At 39.2% G+C, this 27154-nt stretch overlaps 1 protein-coding gene across 45 annotated transcripts in view; it reads left to right on the top strand.

The window, feature by feature from the left end:
* Positions 1–27154, top strand: part of LOC103036139 (putative leucine-rich repeat-containing protein DDB_G0290503) — a 73113-nt gene that overhangs the window by 26032 nt on the left and 19927 nt on the right. For 2 of the 45 annotated variants that reach the window (XM_049469288.1, XM_049469287.1), the window contains exons 26-80: positions 95–184; positions 614–703; positions 2289–2351; positions 2512–2571; positions 2732–2791; positions 2903–2980; positions 3071–3157; positions 4280–4360; positions 4446–4514; positions 4917–5006; positions 5099–5176; positions 5321–5410; positions 6643–6732; positions 6942–7031; positions 8607–8669; positions 8910–8969; positions 9130–9189; positions 9301–9378; positions 9471–9557; positions 10288–10368; positions 10454–10522; positions 10925–11014; positions 11107–11184; positions 11329–11418; positions 12400–12489; positions 12699–12788; positions 13898–13960; positions 14131–14190; positions 14351–14410; positions 14522–14599; positions 14690–14776; positions 15856–15936; positions 16022–16090; positions 16493–16582; positions 16675–16752; positions 16897–16986; positions 18231–18320; positions 18530–18619; positions 19692–19754; positions 19971–20030; positions 20191–20250; positions 20362–20439; positions 20558–20644; positions 21386–21466; positions 21552–21620; positions 22023–22112; positions 22205–22282; positions 22427–22516; positions 23762–23851; positions 24061–24150; positions 24308–24370; positions 25299–25361; positions 25475–25534; positions 25684–25743; positions 25831–25908. In XM_049469288.1, coding sequence (XP_049325245.1) covers positions 95–184; positions 614–703; positions 2289–2351; positions 2512–2571; positions 2732–2791; positions 2903–2980; positions 3071–3157; positions 4280–4360; positions 4446–4514; positions 4917–5006; positions 5099–5176; positions 5321–5410; positions 6643–6732; positions 6942–7031; positions 8607–8669; positions 8910–8969; positions 9130–9189; positions 9301–9378; positions 9471–9557; positions 10288–10368; positions 10454–10522; positions 10925–11014; positions 11107–11184; positions 11329–11418; positions 12400–12489; positions 12699–12788; positions 13898–13960; positions 14131–14190; positions 14351–14410; positions 14522–14599; positions 14690–14776; positions 15856–15936; positions 16022–16090; positions 16493–16582; positions 16675–16752; positions 16897–16986; positions 18231–18320; positions 18530–18619; positions 19692–19754; positions 19971–20030; positions 20191–20250; positions 20362–20439; positions 20558–20644; positions 21386–21466; positions 21552–21620; positions 22023–22112; positions 22205–22282; positions 22427–22516; positions 23762–23851; positions 24061–24150; positions 24308–24370; positions 25299–25361; positions 25475–25534; positions 25684–25743; positions 25831–25908 — 4248 coding nt within the window. The remainder of the gene's footprint in view (positions 1–94; positions 185–613; positions 704–2288; positions 2352–2511; positions 2572–2731; positions 2792–2902; positions 2981–3070; positions 3158–4279; positions 4361–4445; positions 4515–4916; positions 5007–5098; positions 5177–5320; positions 5411–6642; positions 6733–6941; positions 7032–8606; positions 8670–8909; positions 8970–9129; positions 9190–9300; positions 9379–9470; positions 9558–10287; positions 10369–10453; positions 10523–10924; positions 11015–11106; positions 11185–11328; positions 11419–12399; positions 12490–12698; positions 12789–13897; positions 13961–14130; positions 14191–14350; positions 14411–14521; positions 14600–14689; positions 14777–15855; positions 15937–16021; positions 16091–16492; positions 16583–16674; positions 16753–16896; positions 16987–18230; positions 18321–18529; positions 18620–19691; positions 19755–19970; positions 20031–20190; positions 20251–20361; positions 20440–20557; positions 20645–21385; positions 21467–21551; positions 21621–22022; positions 22113–22204; positions 22283–22426; positions 22517–23761; positions 23852–24060; positions 24151–24307; positions 24371–25298; positions 25362–25474; positions 25535–25683; positions 25744–25830; positions 25909–27154) is intronic. The other 43 variants (XM_049469331.1, XM_049469328.1, XM_049469332.1 and 40 more) reach the window with 43 other exon arrangements.

Genomic DNA, 27154 nt, shown 5'->3' with positions numbered 1-27154 from the left:
AAGGTTCCACACGTTCCGTCACTTTATACAGAACCACAGAACCCGTCCAGCCGGTTCTGGAGCTTCTGGTTCTAATATTTATATTCATCTTCAGAACTGGAGAAGATGCTGACCAAGACCAAACAGGAGCTGGAGAAAGGAAACCGCTCTCTGAACGACAAGGACGCCGAGTTAGCGAAGAACAGTGAGAAAAACGCAATTACTGACTGATTCATACTGTATACTGAATTATTCATACTGAATACCAGATTATTCAAAATACAAACTAAATTTTACTGAACAAATACTGATACTGAACAAATCGTAATGAATTATTTAAAGCATAAACTAAAAAATTCATACTGAAAAATGGTTTCTGACTAGATTATACTGAATACTGCTTAATAAATACTGAAAAATTCATAGCGGTTAATGACTTGTATATGCTAGGTACTGATTAATGTGTAGTATTATACATTTTTTGGTAGTTCTAACTTGTTTATACTGGATACTGAATAATTTGCAGTAGTTATTGACTAGTTCACACTGGATACTGTATAATTTGTGGTAGTTACTCACTAGTTCATACTGGATACTGAATGATAGCTTTATTTAACATTTCCATCTCTTTCAGTGGCCAGAATCACTCAGCTAATAGAGGAACTCAGACAGACTAAACTCAGAGCCCAGGAGAACGACGAGGAGGCAGCTGCTACTATAGCCGGTGAGTTTTCCATCCATCCATCCATCATCCATCATCCATCCAACCATTCATCCAACCATCCATCCATTCATCTAAACTTTTATCCATCCATCCAACCGTTCATCCATCCATCCAAACTTTCCCCATCCATCCATTCATCCATCCATCCATCCAAACTTAAACTTTCCCCATCCATCCATCCAACCATCCAAACATTCACCCATCCATCCATCCATCCATCCAATCATCCATCCATTCATCCAAACTTTCCCCCATTCATCCATCCAAACCTTCACCCATCCATCCAACCATTCATCCAAACTTTTAGCCATCCATCTATCCAACCATCCATCCAACCATTCATCCAAACTTTCCCCATTCATCCATCCAAACTTTCCCCATTCATACATCCATCCAAACTTTCCCCATCCATCCATCCATCCATCCATCCATCCAAACATTCACCCATCCATCCATCCATCCAATCATCCATCCATTCATCCAAACTTTCCCCCATTCATCCATCCAAACCTTCACCCATCCATCCAACCATTCATGCAAACTTTTATCCATCCATCTATCCAACCATCCATCCAACCATCCATCCATCCATCCATCCATCCATGCATCCATCCATCCATGCATCCATCCATCTAACCGTTCATCCATCCATCCATCCATCCATCCATCCATCCAACCGTTCATCCATCCATCCAAACTTTCACCCATCCATCTATCCATCCATCCATCCATCCATCCAACTGTTTATACATCCATCCAAACTTTCACCCATCCATCCATCAATCCATGCATCCATTCAACTGTTCATCCATCCAACCGTTCATCCATTCAACCGTTCATCCATCCAACTGGTCATCCATCCATCCATCCATCCAACCGTTCATCCATCCAAACTTTCACCCATCCATCCATCCATCCAACCATCCATCCATCCATCCATCCATCCATGCATCCATCCATCCATGCATCCATCCATCCAACCGTTCATCCATCCATCCATCCATCCAACTGTTCATCCATCCATCCAAACTTTCACCCATCCATCTATCCATCCATCCATCCATCCATCCAACTGTTTATACATCCATCCAAACTTTCACCCATCCATCCATCAATCCATGCATCCATTCAACTGTTCATCCATCCAACCGTTCATCCATTCAACCGTTCATCCATCCAACTGGTCATCCATCCATCCATCCAACCGTTCATCCATCCAAACTTTCACCCATCCATCTATCCATCCATCCATCCATCCATCCATCCAACTGTTTATACATCCATCCAAACTTTCACCCATCCATCCATCCATCAATCCATCCATCCATCCAACTGTTCATCCATCCAACCGTTCATCCATTCAACTGTTCATCCAGCCAACTGTTCATCCATCCATCCATCCATCCAACTGTTTATACATCCAACCAAACTTTCACCCATCCATCCCTCCCTCCACCCATCCCTCCGTCTCTCTTCCTGTACAGAGTGATGATGATGATGATGATGATGATGATGATGGTGGTGGTGATGATGATGATGACGGTGGTGATGATGATGATGGTGATGAAGGTGGTTTGTGTTGCAGATCTGGAGAAGAGAGTGAGGAAGAGCGAGGAGGAGAAGAACAGAGTGAAACAAGAGAACAGAAGTAAGAGAGAATCAGATCTGTTCTGATTAACCCCTTTACTGACTCCGCCTCCTTTCTATGACCCCACCCCTCTCTCTCTGACCCCACCCCACTCTCTCTGACTCCACCCCTCTCTCTTTCTGACCACACCTCTCTCTCTCTCTCTCTCTCTCTCTCTCAGAGCTGCAGGAGGACCTGAGGGAAGCCAGGAAGTGCACTGAGGTCCACGAGTCCTACTCCGGTCAGATACCCTCTATACACCCACTAGCCCCGCCCACACTGTCCACAACATATTAGTCCCGCCCACTCATTAATCATACAGCAAATTATCCTCACATTCTCATCAAGTCTACAGACTTTTAGCCCCGCCCACTCAGCAGTGTGTGTTTTGTGTGTTACAGAACTACAGGATAAGTATGATAAAGAAGTTTCGAAACTGAGTAATAACTTCGCTCGTCAGGGTGAGTGATTAGCGCAGATTAGCGATATTCTTACGATATTTTATCGTTATTAATTTTGATGAATTAATATATTGATATTTAATGCAGTTTACGTTTCCGATGTTTTCTCAGTTTTAACGATTAAAACTCTGTCGGACGAGGTGAGCCTCCTGAAAAGCAAGCTCAGCGTGGCAACCGGCAACACTGACGGTACGAATATATATATATATATATAGTATATTGATTATTGTATAGTAATAATGATATATAATCATAATTTAACCGGATTATAATGTGCAGCGCTGGAGGCGGAGCTGAAGAAGAAGAGTGGAGATCTGATGAAGGTGATGAAGGAGCTGGAAAAGTCTAAAGTAGACTCATCTGAAAGTAAGGGACCTTTACATCAATAAATAATCAATACACCACTAATAAAACACTAATAATTCACCTATAATATATTTAATAACTCTCTTATAAGCTACCAACAATTAGTTTGTTATCTCCTAATAATTGTCTCAAATCACGGATGATTATCTGTGTCATGATATGTTATGATATGATAGTAATCCACAATAATCTACTAGCATCCCATAATAATCCACTAGTATTCAACAATAATCTACTAGTATCCCACAGTAATCCGCAATAATCTACTAGTATCTCATAATAATCCACTAGTATTCAACAATAATCTACTAGTATCCCATAATAATCCACTAGTAATCCACAATAATCCACTAGTATTCAACAATAATCTACTAGTATCCCACAGTAATCCGCAATAATCTACTAGTATCTCATAATAATCCACTAGTATTCAACAATAATCTACTAGTATCCCATAATAATCCACTAGTAATCCACAATAATCCACTAGTATTCTACAACAATCTACTAGTATCCCACAGTAATCCGCAATAATCTACTAGTATCTCATAATAATCCACTAGTATTCAACAATAATCTACTAGTATCCCATAATAATCCACTAGTAATCCACAATAATCCACTAGTATTCTACAATAATCTACTATTTTCCCATAATAATCCACTAGTATTCCACAGTATCCCACTGGAAGTCCACAATAATCCACTAGTAATCCACAATAATCCACTAATAATCCACAATAATCCACTAGTAATCCACAATAATCCACTAATAATCCACTAGTATTCCACAATAATCTACTATTTTCCCATAATAATCCACTAGTAATCCACAATAATCCACTAATAATCCACTAGTATTCCACAGTAACCCACTGGAAGTCCACAATAATCTACTAGTAGTCCGCAATAATCCACTAATAATCCACTAGTATTCCACAATAATCTACTAATAATCCACTAATAATCCACTAATAATCCACTAGTATTCCACAATAATCTACTAATAATCCACTAATAATCCACTAGTATTCCACAATAATCTACTAATAATCCACTAATAATCCACTAATAATCTACTAGTATTCCACAATAATCTACTAATAATCCGCTGTGCTTTAGTGGTGAAGCTGCTGGAGGCGATGAGGAAGCTCAATAAGCAGCAGGATCAGAGCATTGCGGAGTACCTGGCTGAGATCGATGGTGAGTCTGATCTCTGGCTCCTGATTGGACGCTGCTGATGGTCAGGTGTTTTACTGGTTAAACTCACCTCTGTTTCTCAACACAGCTCTGGGGAAGGAAATGGAAGGACTGACAGCCAAACTGGGAACCAGAGGAGACGAGAAAGCTCAGCTGAGTGAGTTTCACTCGAACACACAATTAATCGCGATTAATCTCATTATTTAATGTAGTTAGTAATGATTAATCACGTTAATTTCTGCAAATAATTGCATTATTTTAAACTTAATCAAAGACATTCTTGTGTAAAAAAATCAATCGCGATTTTTCACATACTCGTGGCTAGTCAGTCACGATTAATTGTATACTTGTACCTGTTTAATCGCAATTAACCACATCCTTGTGTTAGTTTTATTGCAGTATTTTGTGAGATTAATTACAAGTAATTGCCGTGTTTTGTGCAATTAATCACGATTAATCAGTTTATGTAGTTAATCATGATCAGATTTAATCAGTTAATCAGATTTTTTTGCAGTTAATCACGAATAATCGCATTCTTGTAACTAACTCCTCCACGCAGCTATTCAGGTGATGGTTCTGAAGGAGGAAATATCGAAGTTGGAGAAACTGCAGTCGGATCTGAAGCAGGAGGCGGTGAAGAAGACGGAAAGTAAGTTCCTCCATATTCTCTTCTGTTTAGACTTTAATTCGGTTCTAAATCTAGAACCTGCAGAACCTCTGAACTGTATGAACTGATTGAAGGTCTGAAGAACGAGATCGAGGAGACCAAGAAAGAGATTATCTTCCTGAAGAGGAGCGGCTGCAAAACCGAAGAAACCAGTACGTAAACCAGTTTAGCCCCGCCCATTCATTTAGTCTACACCAGTTTAGCCCCGCCCATTTAGCCTACACCAGTTTAACAGTACTTTAGCCTCTCCCACCCACACTGACAGGAAGTGATGTAAGTGTTTGTGTGACTCACAGAGCAGCAGATTGACCGGCTGCAGGTGGAGGTTAAGGCTAAAGAGCGAGAACTGGAGAAGCTGAAGCAGAACTCGGAGGCGGAGCAAGACCGTGAGTAACCAATCAGAAGCCGTTAGCCTGCTAACGCTAAATCGTGATGCAAAATATGATGAAATGTAATATAATGTGTATAAAATGTGGATATGAGCTCTGAACACCTTTTTAAAACCAAACGTCATAAATATTACAATTTAGCGTAAATTTGCAGATTTTAGCTAAAAATCCAAAATCTAAATGAATTCTAAATGAAAGTAGAAAACGGCATGTAATATTTAAAAAATAACAGATTTCTATTGATTGTGAATAGACTTAAATTAGAAACTAAATTCCTCTTAAAAATAAAGGTTCCGAAGGGTTCTATAGGCGATGCCACTGAAGACGCACTTTTGGTTCTATTAAGGTTAATAATTAAGATTAACAATTTCGGTAAATATCTGTAAATTTCGGTAAATAATTATTGTGAAGTGTGCAGATTCTTCACTTCTAGCAAAAGTTGCAACAGTTATTTACCAATGAAAATAATCTTCACCCTCTTTTTTGAACCAAAACTGGTTCTGAACACTTTGTAGAACCTTTATTTGCATGTGAAAGACAATTATGTATCTAGAACCTCTAGAAGAACTCGAAGGACTACTTTTTCCAGACAAAACAGGCTCCACCCACCGGCTTCGTACAATCATAAAAAACTTGGAAAAGTCTTGGAATTTGAAAATAGCATTCATTTCCAGGCCTGGATAAGTTTTGGAAAAATAGAAACACCCAGAAAGTTTTAGAAAAGTCATGAAAATTTGGTCTAGAAATCTTTGTGTTTTAGTTTATCGATGGAGAAAATCTATTTTGAGCTAAAAAATACACCAATCAGCTCAGAGTTAATTCAGTAATTTATCTCTAAACAACAGAGCTTTTAGGATCTGACACATTTTATAATTTAAAAATATTATCTGATATATTTTAGGCCTACTATAATCAATTTTAATTCTAGTTTTATTTTTTTTAATTTTTGGTTTTATCGTCCATGTCTGCACTGATGTTTTAAAAAATCGGGAATTAATGGAAATGTATTGGTTAAAACGTGTATGAATAGTAAATAGTTGGAACATGATTGGTCTATATTGATATGTGTTGACTGTTGTAAATCTGACGGTCTTCAGTTCTAGCAGTGAAGTTCTGACCAATGGTAGAGCTGGTTTTGCTGAACCTGCCCAGATACCACCGAGAGAACCGTCCTCTGATTGGTTAATGTTGATGTTATTGTTGTAATTACGATGTATTTGATGTTTCAGAGTTAGCGGAGAAGCTAGCGCAGATCGCTAAGAAACTGGAGTCCAGTGGAGTCGAACTGAAGAAGAAAGATGCTCAAAATGCAGAACTGAGTGAGTAATGATTCAATGATTCACTTGATTCAATGATTCAGTGATTCAATGATTCATTTAGTTTTTATTTTGTTTATTGGAAGTATTTTATTGTTCGTTTTATATGTGTTAGAGTGGCTAGACTAGAGAAATCTCTGCCGATTGGTGGGGAAATCAGTGGACAAATCACAATGTTGTTGCTGATGAGAGCTTCTGATTGGTTGTTGCAGTTCAGCAGTTGCTTGATTTGGGACAGAAGCTGAAAGACTCTCAAAGTGGTCAAAACACAATAAAAGAAGAAGCAGAAAAACAAATTAACGGTACGTTTACTCCTAAATATACATATAAATACATCTCCACCATAACCATCCATCCAATCATCCATCCATTCATCCAAACTTTCCCCCATTCATCCATCCAAACCTTCACCCATCCATCCAACCATTCATCCAAACTTTTATCCATCCATCTATCCAACCATCCATCCAACCGTTCATCCAAACTTTCCCCATTCATCCATCCATCCAAACTTTCCCCATCCATCCATCCATCCATCCAAACATTCACCCATCCATCCATCCAATCATCAAGTCAAGTCAAGTCAAGTAGTTTTATTGTCAATGCTGCATATGTACAGGACATACATAGAATTGAAATTACGTTACTCTCCTTCCCAATTTTACAGCAAGTACAGATAATGGATAATAAAGAAAAATAAAGAAAAAGGGGAGACACTATGTGTACAATACAGCAGCAGGGACACAGACATACATGAGACAGAACAAGGTGCAGTAGTGGTGGGGGTGAAATAGATATATAAATAGAAATAAAAAGAAATAAATATATAATCTAAATCTAAATGAGTGGGAGACACTATATGTACAATACAACAAAAACACAATAGACATTGTGAGACAGAAGATAATAGTGCAATATTAATGGTGATTAAGATCAAGTGACAATATAAATAGAACCCGTATAACAGTAGTGCATCCATTCATCCAAACTTTCCCCCATTCATCCATCCAAACCTTCACCCATCCATCCAACCATTCATCCAAACTTTTATCCATCCATCTATCCAACCATCCATCCAACCGTTCATCCATCCAACCGTTCATCCATCCAACCATCCATCCATCCATCCATTCATCCAAACTTTCCCCATTCATCCATCCAAACTTTCACCCATCCATCCATCCATCCAACCATCCATCCATCCATTCATCCATGCATCCATCCATCCATGCATCCATCCATCCATCCATCCATCCAACCGTTCATCCATCCATCCATCCAACCGTTAATCCATCCATCCAAACTTTCACCCATCCATCTATCCATCCATCCATCCAACTGTTTATACATCCATCCAAACTTTCACCCATCCATCCATCCATCCATCCATCAATCCATCCATCCATCCAACTGTTCATCCATCCAACCGTTCATCCATTCAACCGTTCATCCATCCAACTGTTCATCCATCCATCCATCCATCCATTCATCCATCCAAACTTTCACCCATCCATTTATCCATCCATCCATCCATCCATCCAACTGTTTATACATCCATCCAAACTTTCACCCATCCATCCATCCATCCATCCATCAATCCATCCATCCATCCAACTGTTCATCCATCCAACCGTTCATCCATTCAACCGTTCATCCAGCCAACTGTTCATCCATCCATCCATCCATCCATCCAACTGTTTATACATCCAACCAAACTTTCACCCATCCATCCCTCCCTCCACCAATCCCTCCGTCTCTCCTCCTGTACAGAGTGATGATGATGATGATGATGATGATGATGATGATGATGGTGGTGGTGATGATGATGATGACGGTGGTGATGATGATGATGGTGATGAAGGTGGTTTGTGTTGCAGATCTGGAGAAGAGAGTGAGGAAGAGCGAGGAGGAGAAGAACAGAGTGAAACAAGAGAACAGAAGTAAGAGAGAATCTGATCTGTTCTGATTAACCCCTTTACTGACTCCGCCTCCTTTCTATGACCCCACCCCTCTCTCTCTGACCCCACCCCTCTCTCTCTGACCCCACCCCTCTCTCTCTGACCCCACCCCTCTCTCTCTGGCCCCACCCCTCTCTCTCTGACCCCACCCCTCTCTCTCTGACTCCACCCCTCTCTCTTTCTGACCACACCTCTCTCTCTCTCTCTCTCTCTCTCTCTCAGAGCTGCAGGAGGACCTGAGGGAAGCCAGGAAGTGCACTGAGGTCCACGAGTCCTACTCCGGTCAGATACCCTCTATACACCCACTAGCCCCGCCCACACTGTCCACAACATATTAGTCCCGCCCACTCATTAATCATACAGCAAATTATCCTCACATTCTCATCAAGTCTACAGACTTTTAGCCCCGCCCACTCAGCAGTGTGTGTTTTGTGTGTTACAGAACTACAGGATAAGTATGATAAAGAAGTTTCGAAACTGAGTAATAACTTCGCTCGTCAGGGTGAGTGATTAGCGCAGATTAGCGATATTCTTACGATATTTTATCGTTATTAATTTTGATGAATTAATATATTGATATTTAATGCAGTTTACGTTTCCGATGTTTTCTCAGTTTTAACGATTAAAACTCTGTCGGACGAGGTGAACCTCCTGAAAAGCAAGCTCAGCGTGGCAACCGGCAACACTGACGGTACGAATATATATATATATATATATAGTATATTGATTATTGTATAGTAATAATGATATATAATCATAATTTAACCGGATTATAATGTGCAGCGCTGGAGGCGGAGCTGAAGAAGAAGAGTGGAGATCTGATGAAGGTGATGAAGGAGCTGGAAAAGTCTAAAGTAGACTCATCTGAAAGTAAGGGACCTTTACATCAATAAATAATCAATACACCACTAATAAAACACTAATAATTCACCTATAATATATTTAATAACTCTCTTATAAGCTACCAACAATTAGTTTGTTATCTCCTAATAATTGTCTCAAATCACGGATGATTATCTGTGTCATGATATGTTATGATATGATAGTAATCCACAATAATCTACTAGCATCCCATAATAATCCACTAGTATTCAACAATAATCTACTAGTATCCCACAGTAATCCGCAATAATCTACTAGTATCTCATAATAATCCACTAGTATTCAACAATAATCTACTAGTATCCCATAATAATCCACTAGTAATCCACAATAATCCACTAGTATTCAACAATAATCTACTAGTATCCCATAATAATCCACTAGTAATCCACAATAATCCACTAGTATTCTACAATAATCTACTATTTTCCCATAATAATCCACTAGTATTCCACAGTAACCCACTGGAAGTCCACAATAATCCACTAGTAATCCACAATAATCCACTAATAATCCACAATAATCCACTAGTAATCCACAGTAATCCACTAATAATCCACTAGTATTCCACAATAATCTACTATTTTCCCATAATAATCCACTAGTATTCCACAGTAACCCACTGGAAGTCCACAATAATCTACTAGTAGTCCACAATAATCCACTAATAATCCACTAGTATTCCACAATAATCTACTAATAATCCGCTGTGCTTTAGTGGTGAAGCTGCTGGAGGCGATGAGGAAGCTCGATAAGCAGCAGGATCAGAGCATTGCGGAGTACCTGGCTGAGATCGATGGTGAGTCTGATCTCTGGCTCCTGATTGGACGCTGCTGATGGTCAGGTGTTTTACTGGTTAAACTCACCTCTGTTTCTCAACACAGCTCTGGGGAAGGAAATGGAAGGACTGACAGCCAAACTGGGAACCAGAGGAGACGAGAAAGCTCAGCTGAGTGAGTTTCACTCGAACACACGATTAATCACGATTAATCTCATTATTAAATGTAGTTAGTAATGATTAATCACGTTAATTTCTGTGAATAATTGCATTATTTTAAACTTAATCAAAGACATTCTTGCGTAAAAAAATCAATCGCGATTTTTCACATACTCGTGGCTAGTCAGTCACGATTAATTGTATACTTGTACCTGTTTAATCGCAATTAACCACATCCTTGTGTTAGTTTTATTGCAGTATTTTGTGAGATTAATTACAAGTAATTGCCGCGTTTTGTGCAATTAATCACGATTAATCAGTTTATGTAGTTAATCATGATCAGATTTAATCAGTTAATCAGATTTTTTTGCAGTTAATCACGAATAATCGCATTCTTGTAACTAACTCCTCCACGCAGCTATTCAGGTGATGGTTCTGAAGGAGGAAATATCGAAGTTGGAGAAACTGCAGTCGGATCTGAAGCAGGAGGCGGTGAAAAAGTCGGAAAGTAAGTTCCTCCATATTCTCTTCTGTTTAGACTTTAATTCGGTTCTAAATCTAGAACCTGCAGAACCTCTGAACTGTATGAACTGATTGAAGGTCTGAAGAACGAGATCGAGGAGACCAAGAAAGAGATTATCTTCCTGAAGAGGAGCGGCTGCAAAACCGAAGAAACCAGTACGTAAACCAGTTTAGCCCCGCCCATTCATTTAGTCTACACCAGTTTAGCCCCGCCCATTTAGCCTACACCAGTTTAACAGTACTTTAGCCTCTCCCACCCACACTGACAGGAAGTGATGTAAGTGTTTGTGTGACTCACAGAGCAGCAGATTGACCGGCTGCAGGTGGAGGTTAAGGCTAAAGAGCGAGAACTGGAGAAGCTGAAGCAGAACTCGGAGGCGGAGCAAGACCGTGAGTAACCAATCAGAAACTAAATTCCTCTTAAAAATAAAGGTTCCGAAGGGTTCTATAGGCGATGCCACTGAAGACGCACTTTTGGTTCTATTAAGGTTAATAATTAAGATTAACAATTTCGGTAAATATCTGTAAATTTCGGTAAATAATTATTGTGAAGTGTGCAGATTCTTCACTTCTAGCAAAAGTTGCAACAGTTATTTACCAATGAAAATAATCTTCACCCTCTTTTTTGAACCAAAACTGGTTCTGAACACTTTGTAGAACCTTTATTTGCATGTGAAAGACAATTATGTATCTAGAACCTCTAGAAGAACTCGAAGGACTACTTTTTCCAGACAAAACAGGCTCCACCCACCGGCTTCGTACAATCATAAAAAACTTGGAAAAGTCTTGGAATTTGAAAATAGCATTCATTTCCAGGCCTGGATAAGTTTTGGAAAAATAGAAACACCCAGAAAGTTTTAGAAAAGTCATGAAAATTTGGTCTAGAAATCTTTGTGTTTTAGTTTATCGATGGAGAAAATCTATTTTGAGCTAAAAAATACACCAATCAGCTCAGAGTTAATTCAGTAATTTATCTCTAAACAACAGAGCTTTTAGGATCTGACACATTTTATAATTTAAAAATATTATCTGATATATTTTAGGCCTACTATAATCAATTTTAATTCTAGTTTTATTTTTTTTAATTTTTGGTTTTATCGTCCATGTCTGCACTGATGTTTTAAAAAATCGGGAATTAATGGAAATGTATTGGTTAAAACGTGTATGAATAGTAAATAGTTGGAACATGATTGGTCTATATTGATATGTGTTGACTGTTGTAAATCTGACGGTCTTCAGTTCTACCAGTGAAGTTCTGACCAATGGTAGAGCTGGTTTTGCTGAACCTGCCCAGATACCACCGAGAGAACCGTCCTCTGATTGGTTAATGTTGATGTTATTGTTGTAATTACGATGTATTTGATGTTTCAGAGTTAGCGGAGAAGCTAGCGCAGATCGCTAAGAAACTGGAGTCCAGTGGAGTCGAACTGAAGAAGAAAGATGCTCAAAATGCAGAACTGAGTGAGTAATGATTCAATGATTCACTTGATTCAATGATTCAGTGATTCAACGATTCATTTAGTTTTTATTTTGTTTATTGGAAGTATTTTATTGTTCGTTTTATATGTGTTAGAGTGGCTAGACTAGAGAAATCTCTGCCGATTGGTGGGGAAATCAGTGGACAAATCACAATGTTGTTGCTGATGAGAGCTTCTGATTGGTTGTTGCAGTTCAGCAGTTGCTTGATTTGGGACAGAAGCTGAAAGACTCTCAAAGTGGTCAAAACACAATAAAAGAAGAAGCAGAAAAACAAATTAACGGTACGTTTACTCCTAAATATACATATAAATACATCTCCACCATAACCATCCATCCAATCATCCATCCATTCATCCAAACTTTCCCCCATTCATCCATCCAAACCTTCACCCATCCATCCAACCATTCATCCAAACTTTTATCCATCCATCTATCCAACCATCCATCCAACTGTTCATCCAAACTTTCCCCATTCATCCATCCAAACTTTCCCCATTCATCCATCCATCCAAACTTTCCCCATCCATCCATCCATCCAAACATTCACCCATCCATCCATCCAATCATCCATCCATTCATCCAAACTTTCCCCCATTCATCCATCCAAACCTTCACCCATCCATCCAACCATTCATCCAAACTTTTATCCATCCATCTATCCAACCATCCATCCAACCGTTCATCCATCCAACCATTCATCCATCCAACCATCCATCCATCCATCCATTCATCCAAACTTTCCCCATTCATCCATCCAAACTTTCACCCATCCATCCATCCATCCATCCAACCATCCATCCATTCATCCATGCATCCATCCATCCATGCATCCATCCATCCATCCATCCATCCAACCGTTAATCCATCCATCCAAACTTTCACCCATCCATCTATCCATCCATCCATCCATCCATCCATCCAACTGTTTATACATCCATCCAAACTTTCACCCATCCATCCATCAATCCATGCATCCATTCAACTGTTCATCCATCCAACCATTCATCCATTCAACCGTTCATCCATCCAACTGTTCATCCATCCATCCATCCAACCATTCATCCATCCAAACTTTCACCCATCCATCTATCCATCAATCCATCCATCCATCCAACTGTTCATCCATCCAACCGTTCATCCATTCAACTGTTCATCCAGCCAACTGTTCATCCATCCATCCATCCATCCATCCATCCATCCATCCATCCAACTGTTTATACATCCAACCAAACTTTCACCCATCCATCCCTCCCTCCACCAATCCCTCCGTCTCTCCTCCTGTACAGAGTGATGATGATGATGATGATGATGATGATGATGATGGTGGTGATGATGATGATGATGACGGTGATGATGATGATGATGGTGATGAAGGTGGTTTGTGTTGCAGATCTGGAGAAGAGAGTGAGGAAGAGCGAGGAGGAGAAGAACAGAGTGAAACAAGAGAACAGAAGTAAGAGAGAATCAGATCTGTTCTGATTAACCCCTTTACTGACTCCGCCTCCTTTCTATGACCCCACCCCTCTCTCTCTGACCCCACCCCTCTCTCTCTGACCCCACCCCTCTCTCTCTGACTCCACCCCTCTCTCTTTCTGACCACACCTCTCTCTCTCTCTCTCTCAGAGCTGCAGGAGGACCTGAGGGAAGCCAGGAAGTGCACTGAGGTCCACGAGTCCTACTCCGGTCAGATACCCTCTATACACCCACTAGCCCCGCCCACACTGTCCACAACATATTAGTCCCGCCCACTCATTAATCATACAGCAAATTATCCTCACATTCTCATCAAGTCTACAGACTTTTAGCCCCGCCCACTCAGCAGTGTGTGTTTTGTGTGTTACAGAACTACAGGATAAGTATGATAAAGAAGTTTCGAAACTGAGTAATAACTTCGCTCGTCAGGGTGAGTGATTAGCGCAGATTAGCGATATTCTTACGATATTTTATCGTTATTAATTTTGATGAATTAATATATTGATATTTAATGCAGTTTACGTTTCCGATGTTTTCTCAGTTTTAACGATTAAAACTCTGTCGGACGAGGTGAGCCTCCTGAAAAGCAAGCTCAGCGTGGCAACCGGCAACACTGACGGTACGAATATATATATATATATATAGTATATTGATTATTGTATAGTAATAATGATATATAATCATAATTTAACCGGATTATAACGTGCAGCGCTGGAGGCGGAGCTGAAGAAGAAGAGTGGAGATCTGATGAAGGTGATGAAGGAGCTGGAAAAGTCTAAAGTAGACTCATCTGAAAGTAAGGGACCTTTACATCAATAAATAATCAATACACCACTAATAAAACACTAATAATTCACCTATAATATATTTAATAACTCTCTTATAAGCTACCAACAATTAGTTTGTTATCTCCTAATAATTGTCTCAAATCACGGATGATTATCTGTGTCATGATATGTTATGATATGATAGTAATCCACAATAATCTACTAGCATCCCATAATAATCCACTAGTATTCAACAATAATCTACTAGTATCCCACAGTAATCCGCAATAATCTACTAGTATCTCATAATAATCCACTAGTATTCAACAATAATCTACTAGTATCCCATAATAATCCACTAGTAATCCACAATAATCCACTAGTATTCAACAATAATCTACTAGTATCCCACAGTAATCCGCAATAATCTACTAGTATCTCATAATAATCCACTAGTATTCAACAATAATCTACTAGTATCCCATAATAATCCACTAGTAATCCACAATAATCCACTAGTATTCTACAACAATCTACTAGTATCCCACAGTAATCCGCAATAATCTACTAGTATCTCATAATAATCCACTAGTATTCAACAATAATCTACTAGTATCCCATAATAATCCACTAGTAATCCACAATAATCCACTAGTATTCTACAATAATCTACTATTTTCCCATAATAATCCACTAGTATTCCACAGTAACCCACTGGAAGTCCACAATAATCCACTAGTAATCCACAATAATCCACTAATAATCCACAATAATCCACTAGTAATCCACAATAATCCACTAATAATCCACTACTATTCCACAATAATCTACTATTTTCCCATAATAATCCACTAGTAATCCACAATAATCCACTAATAATCCACTAGTATTCCACAGTAACCCACTGGAAGTCCACAATAATCTACTAGTAGTCCGCAATAATCCACTAATAATCCACTAGTATTCCACAATAATCTACTAATAATCCACTAATAATCCACTAATAATCCACTAGTATTCCACAATAATCTACTAATAATCCACTAATAATCCACTAATAATCCACTAGTATTCCACAATAATCTACTAATAATCCGCTGTGCTTTAGTGGTGAAGCTGCTGGAGGCGATGAGGAAGCTCAATAAGCAGCAGGATCAGAGCATTGCGGAGTACCTGGCTGAGATCGATGGTGAGTCTGATCTCTGGCTCCTGATTGGACGCTGCTGATGGTCAGGTGTTTTACTGGTTAAACTCACCTCTGTTTCCCAACACAGCTCTGGGGAAGGAAATGGAAGGACTGACAGCCAAACTGGGAACCAGAGGAGACGAGAAAGCTCAGCTGAGTGAGTTTCACTCGAACACACGATTAATCACGATTAATCTCATTATTTAATGTAGTTAGTAATGATTAATCACGTTAATTTCTGCAAATAATTGCATTATTTTAAACTTAATCAAAGACATTCTTGCGTAAAAAAATCAATCGCGATTTTTCACATACTCGTGGCTAGTCAGTCACGATTAATTGTATCCTTGTACCTGTTTAATCGCAATTAACCACATCCTTGTGTTAGTTTTATTGCAGTATTTTGTGAGATTAATTACAAGTAATTGCCGTGTTTTGTGCAATTAATCACGATTAATCAGTTTATGTAGTTAATCATGATCAGATTTAATCAGTTAATCAGATTTTTTTGCAGTTAATCACGAATAATCGCATTCTTGTAACTAACTCCTCCACGCAGCTATTCAGGTGATGGTTCTGAAGGAGGAAATATCGAAGTTGGAGAAACTGCAGTCGGATCTGAAGCAGGAGGCGGTGAAGAAGACGGAAAGTAAGTTCCTCCATATTCTCTCCGGTTTAGACTTTAATTCGGTTCTAAATCTAGAACCTGCAGAACCTCTGAACTGTATGAACTGATTGAAGGTCTGAAGAACGAGATCGAGGAGACCAAGAAAGAGATTATCTTCCTGAAGAGGAGCGGCTGCAAAACCGAAGAAACCAGTACGTAAACCAGTTTAGCCCCGCCCATTCATTTAGTCTACACCAGTTTAGCCCCGCCCATTTAGCCTACACCAGTTTAACAGTACTTTAGCCTCTCCCACCCACACTGACAGGAAGTGATGTAAGTGTTTGTGTGACTCACAGAGCAGCAGATTGACCGGCTGCAGGTGGAGGTTAAGGCTAAAGAGCGAGAACTGGAGAAGCTGAAGCAGAACTCGGAGGCGGAGCAAGACCGTGAGTAACCAATCAGAAGCCGTTAGCCTGCTAACGCTAAATCGTGATGCAAAATATGATGAAATGTAATATAATGTGTATAAAATGTGGATATGAGCTCTGAACACCTTTTTAAAACCAAACGTCATAAATATTACAATTTAGCGTAAATTTGCAGATTTTAGCTAAAAATCCAAAATCTAAATGAATTCTAAATGAAAGTAGAAAACGGCATGTAATATTTAAAAAATAACAGATTTCTATTGATTGTGAATAGACTTAAATTAGAAACTAAATTCCTCTTAAAAATAAAGGTTCCGAAGGGTTCTATAGGCGATGCCACTGAAGACGCACTTTTGGTTCTATTAAGGTTAATAATTAAGATTAACAATTTCGGTAAATATCTGTAAATTTCGGTAAATAATTATTGTGAAGTGTGCAGATTCTTCACTTCTAGCAAAAGTTGCAACAGTTATTTACCAATGAAAATAATCTTCACCCTCTTTTTTGAACCAAAACTGGTTCTGAACACTTTGTAGAACCTTTATTTGCATGTGAAAGACAATTATGTATCTAGAACCTCTAGAAGAACTCGAAGGACTACTTTTTCCAGACAAAACAGGCTCCACCCACCGGCTTCGTACAATCATAAAAAACTTGGAAAAGTCTTGGAATTTGAAAATAGCATTCATTTCCAGGCCTGGATAAGTTTTGGAAAAATAGAAACACCCAGAAAGTTTTAGAAAAGTCTTGAAAATTTGGTCTAGAAATCTTTGTGTTTTAGTTTATCGATGGAGAAAATCTATTTTGAGCTAAAAAATACACCAATCAGCTCAGAGTTAATTCAGTAATTTATCTCTAAACAACAGAGCTTTTAGGATCTGACACATTTTATAATTTAAAAATATTATCTGATATATTTTAGGCCTACTATAATCAATTTTAATTCTAGTTTTAGTTTTTTTAATTTTTGGTTTTATCGTCCATGTCTGCACTGATGTTTTAAAAAATCGGGAATTAATGGAAATGTATTGGTTAAAACGTGTATGAATAGTAAATAGTTGGAACATGATTGGTCTATATTGATATGTGTTGACTGTTGTAAATCTGACGGTCTTCAGTTCTACCAGTGAAGTTCTGACCAATGGTAGAGCTGGTTTTGCTGAACCTGCCCAGATACCACCGAGAGAACCGTCCTCTGATTGGTTAATGTTGATGTTATTGTTGATGTTATTGTTGTAATTACGATGTATTTGATGTTTCAGAGTTAGCGGAGAAGCTAGCGCAGATCGCTAAGAAACTGGAGTCCAGTGGAGTCGAACTGAAGAAGAAAGATGCTCAAAATGCAGAACTGAGTGAGTAATGATTCAATGATTCACTTGATTCAATGATTCAGTGATTCAATGATTCATTTAGTTTTTATTTTGTTTATTGGAAGTATTTTATTGTTCGTTTTATATGTGTTAGAGTGGCTAGACTAGAGAAATCTCTGCCGATTGGTGGGGAAATCAGTGGACAAATCACAATGTTGTTGCTGATGAGAGCTTCTGATTGGTTGTTGCAGTTCAGCAGTTGCTTGATTTGGGACAGAAGCTGAAAGACTCTCAAAGTGGTCAAAACACAATAAAAGAAGAAGCAGAAAAACAAATTAACGGTACGTTTACTCCTAAATATACATATAAATACATCTCCACCATAACCATCCATCCAATCATCCATCCATTCATCCAAACTTTCCCCCATTCATCCATCCAAACCTTCACCCATCCATCCAACCATTCATCCAAACTTTTATCCATCCATCTATCCAACCATCCATCCAACCGTTCATCCAAACTTTCCCCATTCATCCATCCAAACTTTCCCCATTCATCCATCCATCCAAACTTTCCCCATCCATCCATCCAAACATTCACCCATCCATCCATCCAATCATCCATCCATTCATCCAAACTTTCCCCCATTCATCCATCCAAACCTTCACCCATCCATCCAACCATTCATCCAAACTTTTATCCATCCATCTATCCAACCATCCATCCAACCGTTCATCCATCCAACCGTTCATCCATCCAACCATCCATCCATCCATTCATCCAAACTTTCCCCATTCATCCATCCAAACTTTCACCCATCCATCCATCCATGCATCCATCCATCCATCCATCCATCCAACCGTTCATCCATCCATCCATCCATCCATCCATCCAACCGTTAATCCATCCATCCAAACTTTCACCCATCCATCTATCCATCCATCCATCCATCCATCCATCCAACTGTTTATACATCCATCCAAACTTTCACCCATCCATCCATCAATCCATGCATCCATTCAACTGTTCATCCATCCAACCGTTCATCCATTCAACCGTTCATCCATCCAACTGTTCATCCATCCATCCATCCAACCATTCATCCATCCAAACTTTCACCCATCCATCTATCCATCAATCCATCCATCCATCCAACTGTTCATCCATCCAACCGTTCATCCATTCAACTGTTCATCCAGCCAACTGTTCATCCATCCATCCATCCATCCATCCATCCAACTGTTTATACATCCAACCAAACTTTCACCCATCCATCCCTCCCTCCACCAATCCCTCCGTCTCTCCTCCTGTACAGAGTGATGATGATGATGATGATGATGATGGTGGTGATGATGATGATGATGACGGTGATGATGATGATGATGGTGATGAAGGTGGTTTGTGTTGCAGATCTGGAGAAGAGAGTGAGGAAGAGCGAGGAGGAGAAGAACAGAGTGAAACAAGAGAACAGAAGTAAGAGAGAATCAGATCTGTTCTGATTAATCCCTTTACTGACTCCGCCTCCTTTCTATGACCCCACCCCTCTCTCTCTGACCCCACCCCTCTCTCTCTGACCCCACCCCTCTCTCTCTGGCCCCACCCCTCTCTCTCTGACCCCACCCCTCTCGCTCTGACTCCACCCCTCTCTCTTTCTGACCACACCTCTCTCTCTCTCTCTCTCTCTCTCAGAGCTGCAGGAGGACCTGAGGGAAGCCAGGAAGTGCACTGAGGTCCACGAGTCCTACTCCGGTCAGATACCCTCTATACACCCACTAGCCCCGCCCACACTGTACACAACATATTAGTCCCGCCCACTCATTAATCATACAGCAAATTATCCTCACATTCTCATCAAGTCTACAGACTTTTAGCCCCGCCCACTCAGCAGTGTGTGTTTTGTGTGTTACAGAACTACAGGATAAGTATGATAAAGAAGTTTCGAAACTGAGTAATAACTTCGCTCGTCAGGGTGAGTGATTAGCGCAGATTAGCGATATTCTTACGATATTTTATCGTTATTAATTTTGATGAATTAATATATTGATATTTAATGCAGTTTACGTTTCCGATGTTTTCTCAGTTTTAACGATTAAAACTCTGTCGGACGAGGTGAGCCTCCTGAAAAGCAAGCTCAGCGTGGCAACCGGCAACACTGACGGTACGAATATATATATATATATATATATATATATATATATATATATATATATAGTATATTGATTATTGTATAGTAATAATGATATATAATCATAATTTAACCGGATTATAACGTGCAGCGCTGGAGGCGGAGCTGAAGAAGAAGAGTGGAGATCTGATGAAGGTGATGAAGGAGCTGGAAAAGTCTAAAGTAGACTCATCTGAAAGTAAGGGACCTTTACATCAATAAATAATCAATACACCACTAATAAAACACTAATAATTCACCTATAATATATTTAATAACTCTCTTATAAGCTACCAACAATTAGTTTGTTATCTCCTAATAATTGTCTCAAATCACGGATGATTATCTGTGTCATGATATGTTATGATATGATAGTAATCCACAATAATCTACTAGCATCCCATAATAATCCACTAGTATTCAACAATAATCTACTAGTATCCCACAGTAATCCGCAATAATCTACTAGTATCTCATAATAATCCACTAGTATTCAACAATAATCTACTAGTATCCCATAATAATCCACTAGTAATCCACAATAATCCACTAGTATTCTACAATAATCTACTATTTTCCCATAATAATCCACTAGTATTCCACAGTAACCCACTGGAAGTCCACAATAATCCACTAGTAATCCACAATAATCCACTAATAATCCACAATAATCCACTAGTAATCCACAATAATCCACTAATAATCCACTAGTATTCCACAATAATCTACTATTTTCCCATAATAATCCACTAGTAATCCACAATAATCCACTAGTATTCCACAATAATCTACTATTTTCCCATAATAATCCACTAGTATTCCACAGTAACCCACTGGAAGTCCACAATAATCTACTAGTAGTCCACAATAATCCACTAATAATCCACTAATAATCCACTAGTATTCCACAATAATCTACTAATAATCCGCTGTGCTTTAGTGGTGAAGCTGCTGGAGGCGATGAGGAAGCTCGATAAGCAGCAGGATCAGAGCATTGCGGAGTACCTGGCTGAGATCGATGGTGAGTCTGATCTCTGGCTCCTGATTGGACGCTGCTGATGGTCAGGTGTTTTACTGGTTAAACTCACCTCTGTTTCTCAACACAGCTCTGGGGAAGGAAATGGAAGGACTGACAGCCAAACTGGGAACCAGAGGAGACGAGAAAGCTCAGCTGAGTGAGTTTCACTCGAACACACAATTAATCACGATTAATCTCATTATTTAATGTAGTTAGTAATGATTAATCACGTTAATTTCTGCAAATAATTGCATTATTTTAAACTTAATCAAAGACATTCTTGCGTAAAAAAATCAATCGCGATTTTTCACATACTCGTGGCTAGTCAGTCACGATTAATTGTATACTTGTACCTGTTTAATCGCAATTAACCACATCCTTGTGTTAGTTTTATTGCAGTATTTTGTGAGATTAATTACAAGTAATTGCCGCGTTTTGTGCAATTAATCACGATTAATCAGTTTATGTAGTTAATCATGATCAGATTTAATCAGTTAATCAGATTTTTTTGCAGTTAATCACGAATAATCGCATTCTTGTAACTAACTCCTCCACGCAGCTATTCAGGTGATGGTTCTGAAGGAGGAAATATCGAAGTTGGAGAAACTGCAGTCGGATCTGAAGCAGGAGGCAGTGAAGAAGACGGAAAGTAAGTTCCTCCATATTCTCTCCGGTTTAGACTTTAATTCGGTTCTAAATCTAGAACCTGCAGAACCTCTGAACTGTATGAACTGATTGAAGGTCTGAAGAACGAGATCGAGGAGACCAAGAAAGAGATTATCTTCCTGAAGAGGAGCGGCTGCAAAACCGAAGAAACCAGTACGTAAACCAGTTTAGCCCCGCCCATTCATTTAGTCTACACCAGTTTAGCCCCGCCCATTTAGCCTACACCAGTTTAACAGTACTTTAGCCTCTCCCACCCACACTGACAGGAAGTGATGTAAGTGTTTGTGTGACTCACAGAGCAGCAGATTGACCGGCTGCAGGTGGAGGTTAAGGCTAAAGAGCGAGAACTGGAGAAGCTGAAGCAGAACTCGGAGGCGGAGCAAGACCGTGAGTAACCAATCAGAAGCCGTTAGCCTGCTAACGCTAAATCGTGATGCAAAATATGATGAAATGTAATATAATGTGTATAAAATGTGGATATGAGCTCTGAACACCTTTTTAAAACCAAACGTCATAAATATTACAATTAAGCGTAAATTTGCAGATTTTAGCTAAAAATCCAAAATCTAAATGAATTCTAAATGAAAGTAGAAAACGGCATGTAATATTTAAAAAATAACAGATTTCTATTGATTGTGAATAGACTTAAATTAGAAACTAAATTCCTCTTAAAAATAAAGGTTCCGAAGGGTTCTATAGGCGATGCCACTGAAGACGCACTTTTGGTTCTATTAAGGTTAATAATTAAGATTAACAATTTCGGTAAATATCTGTAAATTTCGGTAAATAATTATTGTGAAGTGTGCAGATTCTTCACTTCTAGCAAAAGTTGCAACAGTTATTTACCAATGAAAATAATCTTCACCCTCTTTTTTGAACCAAAACTGGTTCTGAACACTTTGTAGAACCTTTATTTGCATGTGAAAGACAATTATGTATCTAGAACCTCTAGAAGAACTCGAAGGACTACTTTTTCCAGACAAAACAGGCTCCACCCACCGGCTTCGTACAATCATAAAAAACTTGGAAAAGTCTTGGAATTTGAAAATAGCATTCATTTCCAGGCCTGGATAAGTTTTGGAAAAATAGAAACACCCAGAAAGTTTTAGAAAAGTCTTGAAAATTTGGTCTAGAAATCTTTGTGTTTTAGTTTATCGATGGAGAAAATCTATTTTGAGCTAAAAAATACACCAATCAGCTCAGAGTTAATTCAGTAATTTATCTCTAAACAACAGAGCTTTTAGGATCTGACACATTTTATAATTTAAAAATATTATCTGATATATTTTAGGCCTACTATAATCAATTTTAATTCTAGTTTTAGTTTTTTTAAATTTTTGGTTTTATCGTCCATGTCTGCACTGATGTTTTAAAAAATCGGGAATTAATGGAAATGTATTGGTTAAAACGTGTATGAATAGTAAATAGTTGGAACATGATTGGTCTATATTGATATGTGTTGACTGTTGTAAATCTGACGGTCTTCAGTTCTACCAGTGAAGTTCTGACCAATGGTAGAGCTGGTTTTGCTGAACCTGCCCAGATACCACAGAGAGAACCGTCCTCTGATTGGTTAATGTTGATGTTATTGTTGATGTTATTGTTGTAATTACGATGTATTTGATGTTTCAGAGTTAGCGGAGAAGCTAGCGCAGATCGCTAAGAAACTGGAGTCCAGTGGAGTCGAACTGAAGAAGAAAGATGCTCAAAATGCAGAACTGAGTGAGTAATGATTCAATGATTCACTTGATTCAATGATTCAGTGATTCAATGATTCATTTAGTTTTTATTTTGTTTATTGGAAGTATTTTATTGTTCGTTTTATATGTGTTAGAGTGGCTAGACTAGAGAAATCTCTGCCGATTGGTGGGGAAATCAGTGGACAAATCACAATGTTGTTGCTGATGAGAGCTTCTGATTGGTTGTTGCAGTTCAGCAGTTGCTTGATTTGGGACAGAAGCTGAAAGACTCTCAAAGTGGTCAAAACACAATAAAAGAAGAAGCAGAAAAACAAATTAACGGTATGTTTACTCCTAAATATACATATAAATACATCTCCACCATAATCACCTGTTCTCTGTGCATTACTATACATTACACTGTAATAATATTTGTTATATGGCAGTAAGAATGTAGATGTTTGAGATAAATTATAATTCTGTAAATTAAATTTTATAGATCTTAAAATTAAACTGAAGAATAAGGAGGTCGAGCTGTCACAGCTGAAGATCAGTAATTCAGGTAATATCACTTCATTATATATCTACTCAAATATCTATTTACTCCTTCATCCATGTCCAAATAACCATCCATCCATCCAACCATCCATCCATTCACCCAACCATCCAGACATCCATCCAGTTTTTCAAATCCAATTATTCAACCATTTATTCATCTATCAGTTCATCCAACCATCCATCCATCCAATTATTTAACCATTTATTAATTTATCAGTTCATCCAACCATTCAACCAACCATCCATCCAGCCATTCATCCACCCATTCATCCAACCATCTATCATCCATTCATCCAACCATCCACCCAGTTATACATCCAACCATCCATCCACCCATTCATCCAACCATCCATCCATTCACTCATCCAACCATCCATTCAACTATTCATCCAACCAACCAACCAACCATCCATCCAGACATCCATCCAGTTATTCAAATCCAATTATTCAGATATTTATTCATCTATCAGTTCATCCAACCATCCAACCATCCATTCAATTATACAATCACTCATTTATCAAGCCAGTCAGCCAATTATCAACCCAACATTCAACCCAACATCATATCAACCCAACATCAGTATCCAGCATTTATTAAACTATCAATACTTTTAGCATTCCAGCCCTCCATCCATCAACCATTCATTCAGTTATTCATCAGTTCATCCAACCATCCATCCATTCATCAAACTGTATATCCAACCAGATATTCATCCAGCCATCCATCCAATTATGTAATCATTTATTCATCTATCAATCCATACAAACATCCCTCCCTCCATCCATCCCTCCCTCTCTCCCTGTGTACAGAGTGATGATGATGATGATGATGATGATGATGATGGTGATGATGATGATGATGATGGTGGTGGTGATGATGGTGATGATGATGATGATGATGATGATGATGATGAAGGTGGTTTGTGTTGCAGATCTGGAGGAGAGAGTGAGGAAAAGCGAGGAGGAAAAGAACAGAGTGAAACAAGAGAACAGAAGTAAGAGAGAATCTGATCTGAAGATCTGATCTACAGTTCTGATTAAACCCTTTACTGACCCCGCCCCTATCTCTCTCTGACCCCACCCCTCTCTCTCTCTCTCTCTCTCTCAGAGCTGCAGGAGGACCTGAAGGAGGCCAGGAAGTGCACTGAGGTCCACGAGTCCTACTCCGGTCAGATACCCTCTATACACCCACTAGCCCCGCCCACACTGTATACAACAGATTAGCCCCACCCACTCATTAATCATACAGCAGATTAGCTACACATATGTTTAATCTAAAGTTGTGTGTGTGTGTGTGTGTGTGTGTGTGTGTTACAGAGCTACAGACTAAGTTTGATAAAGACGTATCGAAGCTGACTAACGACTTCGCTCGTCAGGGTGAGTAATTAGCGCTGACTAACGAGGTTTTAACGTTAATTATCTGCTGATGAATTTTACTGATGTTTATCTGAATATTGTTCTCAGTTCTGACGATCCAGACTCTGTCGGATGAGGTCACCGCCCTCCAGAACAAGCTCAGCAAATCAGAGGGAAACACTGATGGTACAAGCCCCTCCCACTCTCTCACTTACTCACACTCTCATCTGTAATTGGTCAGTTTGTGTGAAAAGGACCAATGTGCTTTTAGAAAATTACCAGCTTACTGACGCATTTAAATTAGTGTTTACTGAGTTACCGAGGCATGCCCCCCTTAGTTTGGCCTGAGGCTGTAGATTAATCTAAGAGTGTAGTTTGGTCTATGGGTGTAGTCTGTATAGTGTAGTTGGGTAAAAGGGTGTAGTCTGTAGGGTGTATTTGGGTCTAAGGGTGTTGTTTGTAGGGTGTAGTTTTGTATAAGGGTGTAGTTTTGTATAAGGGTGTAGTCTGTAGGGTGTAGTTGGGTATAAGGGTGTAGTCTGTAGGGTGTAGTTGGGTATAAGGGTGTATTTGCATATAAGGTTGTAGTCTGTAGGGTGTAGTTGGGTATAAGGGTGTAGTTGCATATAAGGTTGTAGTCTGTAGGGTGTAGTTTGGTATAAGGGTGTAGTCTGTAGGGTGTAGTTTGGTATAAGGGTGTAGTCTGTAGGGTGTAGTTTGGTATAAGGGTGTAGTCTGTAGGGTGCAGTTTGGTATAAGGGTGTAGTCTGTAGGGCGTAGTTGGTATAAGGGTGTCGTCTGTAGGGTGTAGTTTGGTATAAGGGTGTAGTTTGGTCTAAGGGTGTAGTTTGGTATAAGGGTGTCGTCTGTAGGGTGTAGTTTGGTATAAGGGTGTAGTTTGGTCTAAGGGTGTAGTTTGGTATAAGGGTGTAGTCTGTAGGGTGTAGTTTGGTCTAAGTGTGAAGTCTGTAGGGTGTAGTTTGACCTAAGGGTGTAGTGTGTAGGGTGTAGTTTATTCTACAGGTGGTTTGTAGGGTGTATTCTGTAGGATGTAGTCTGTAGGGTGTAGTTTGGTGTTCATGGTGTGCGGTTGTTAACGGTGTGCGGTTGTTGTGATTGTTGACGTGTGCGGTTGTTGTGATTGTTGTCGAGGGTGTGCGGTTGTAGTGATTGTTGTTGATGGTTGATGTGATCGTTGTTAACGGTGTGCGGTTGTTAGCGGTGTGAGGTTGTTAGCGGTGTGCGGTTGTTGTTAACGGTGTGCGGTTGTTGTAATGGTGTGCGGTTGTTAACAGTGTGCAGTTGGTGTTAACGGTGTGCAGTTGTTGTTAGTGGTGTGCGGTTGTTGTTAACGGTGTGCAGTTGGTGTTAACGGTGTGCGGTTGTTAGCGGTGTGCGGTTGTTGTTAACGGTCTGCAGTTGGTGTTAACAG

This window comes from Astyanax mexicanus, chromosome 21 (assembly GCF_023375975.1).
Source record: "Astyanax mexicanus isolate ESR-SI-001 chromosome 21, AstMex3_surface, whole genome shotgun sequence".
NCBI classification, from domain to species: Eukaryota; Metazoa; Chordata; class Actinopteri; order Characiformes; family Acestrorhamphidae; genus Astyanax; species Astyanax mexicanus.
The sequence above is the reverse complement of the archived record's forward strand: the minus strand, read 5'-3'. Positions and strand labels throughout refer to the sequence as shown.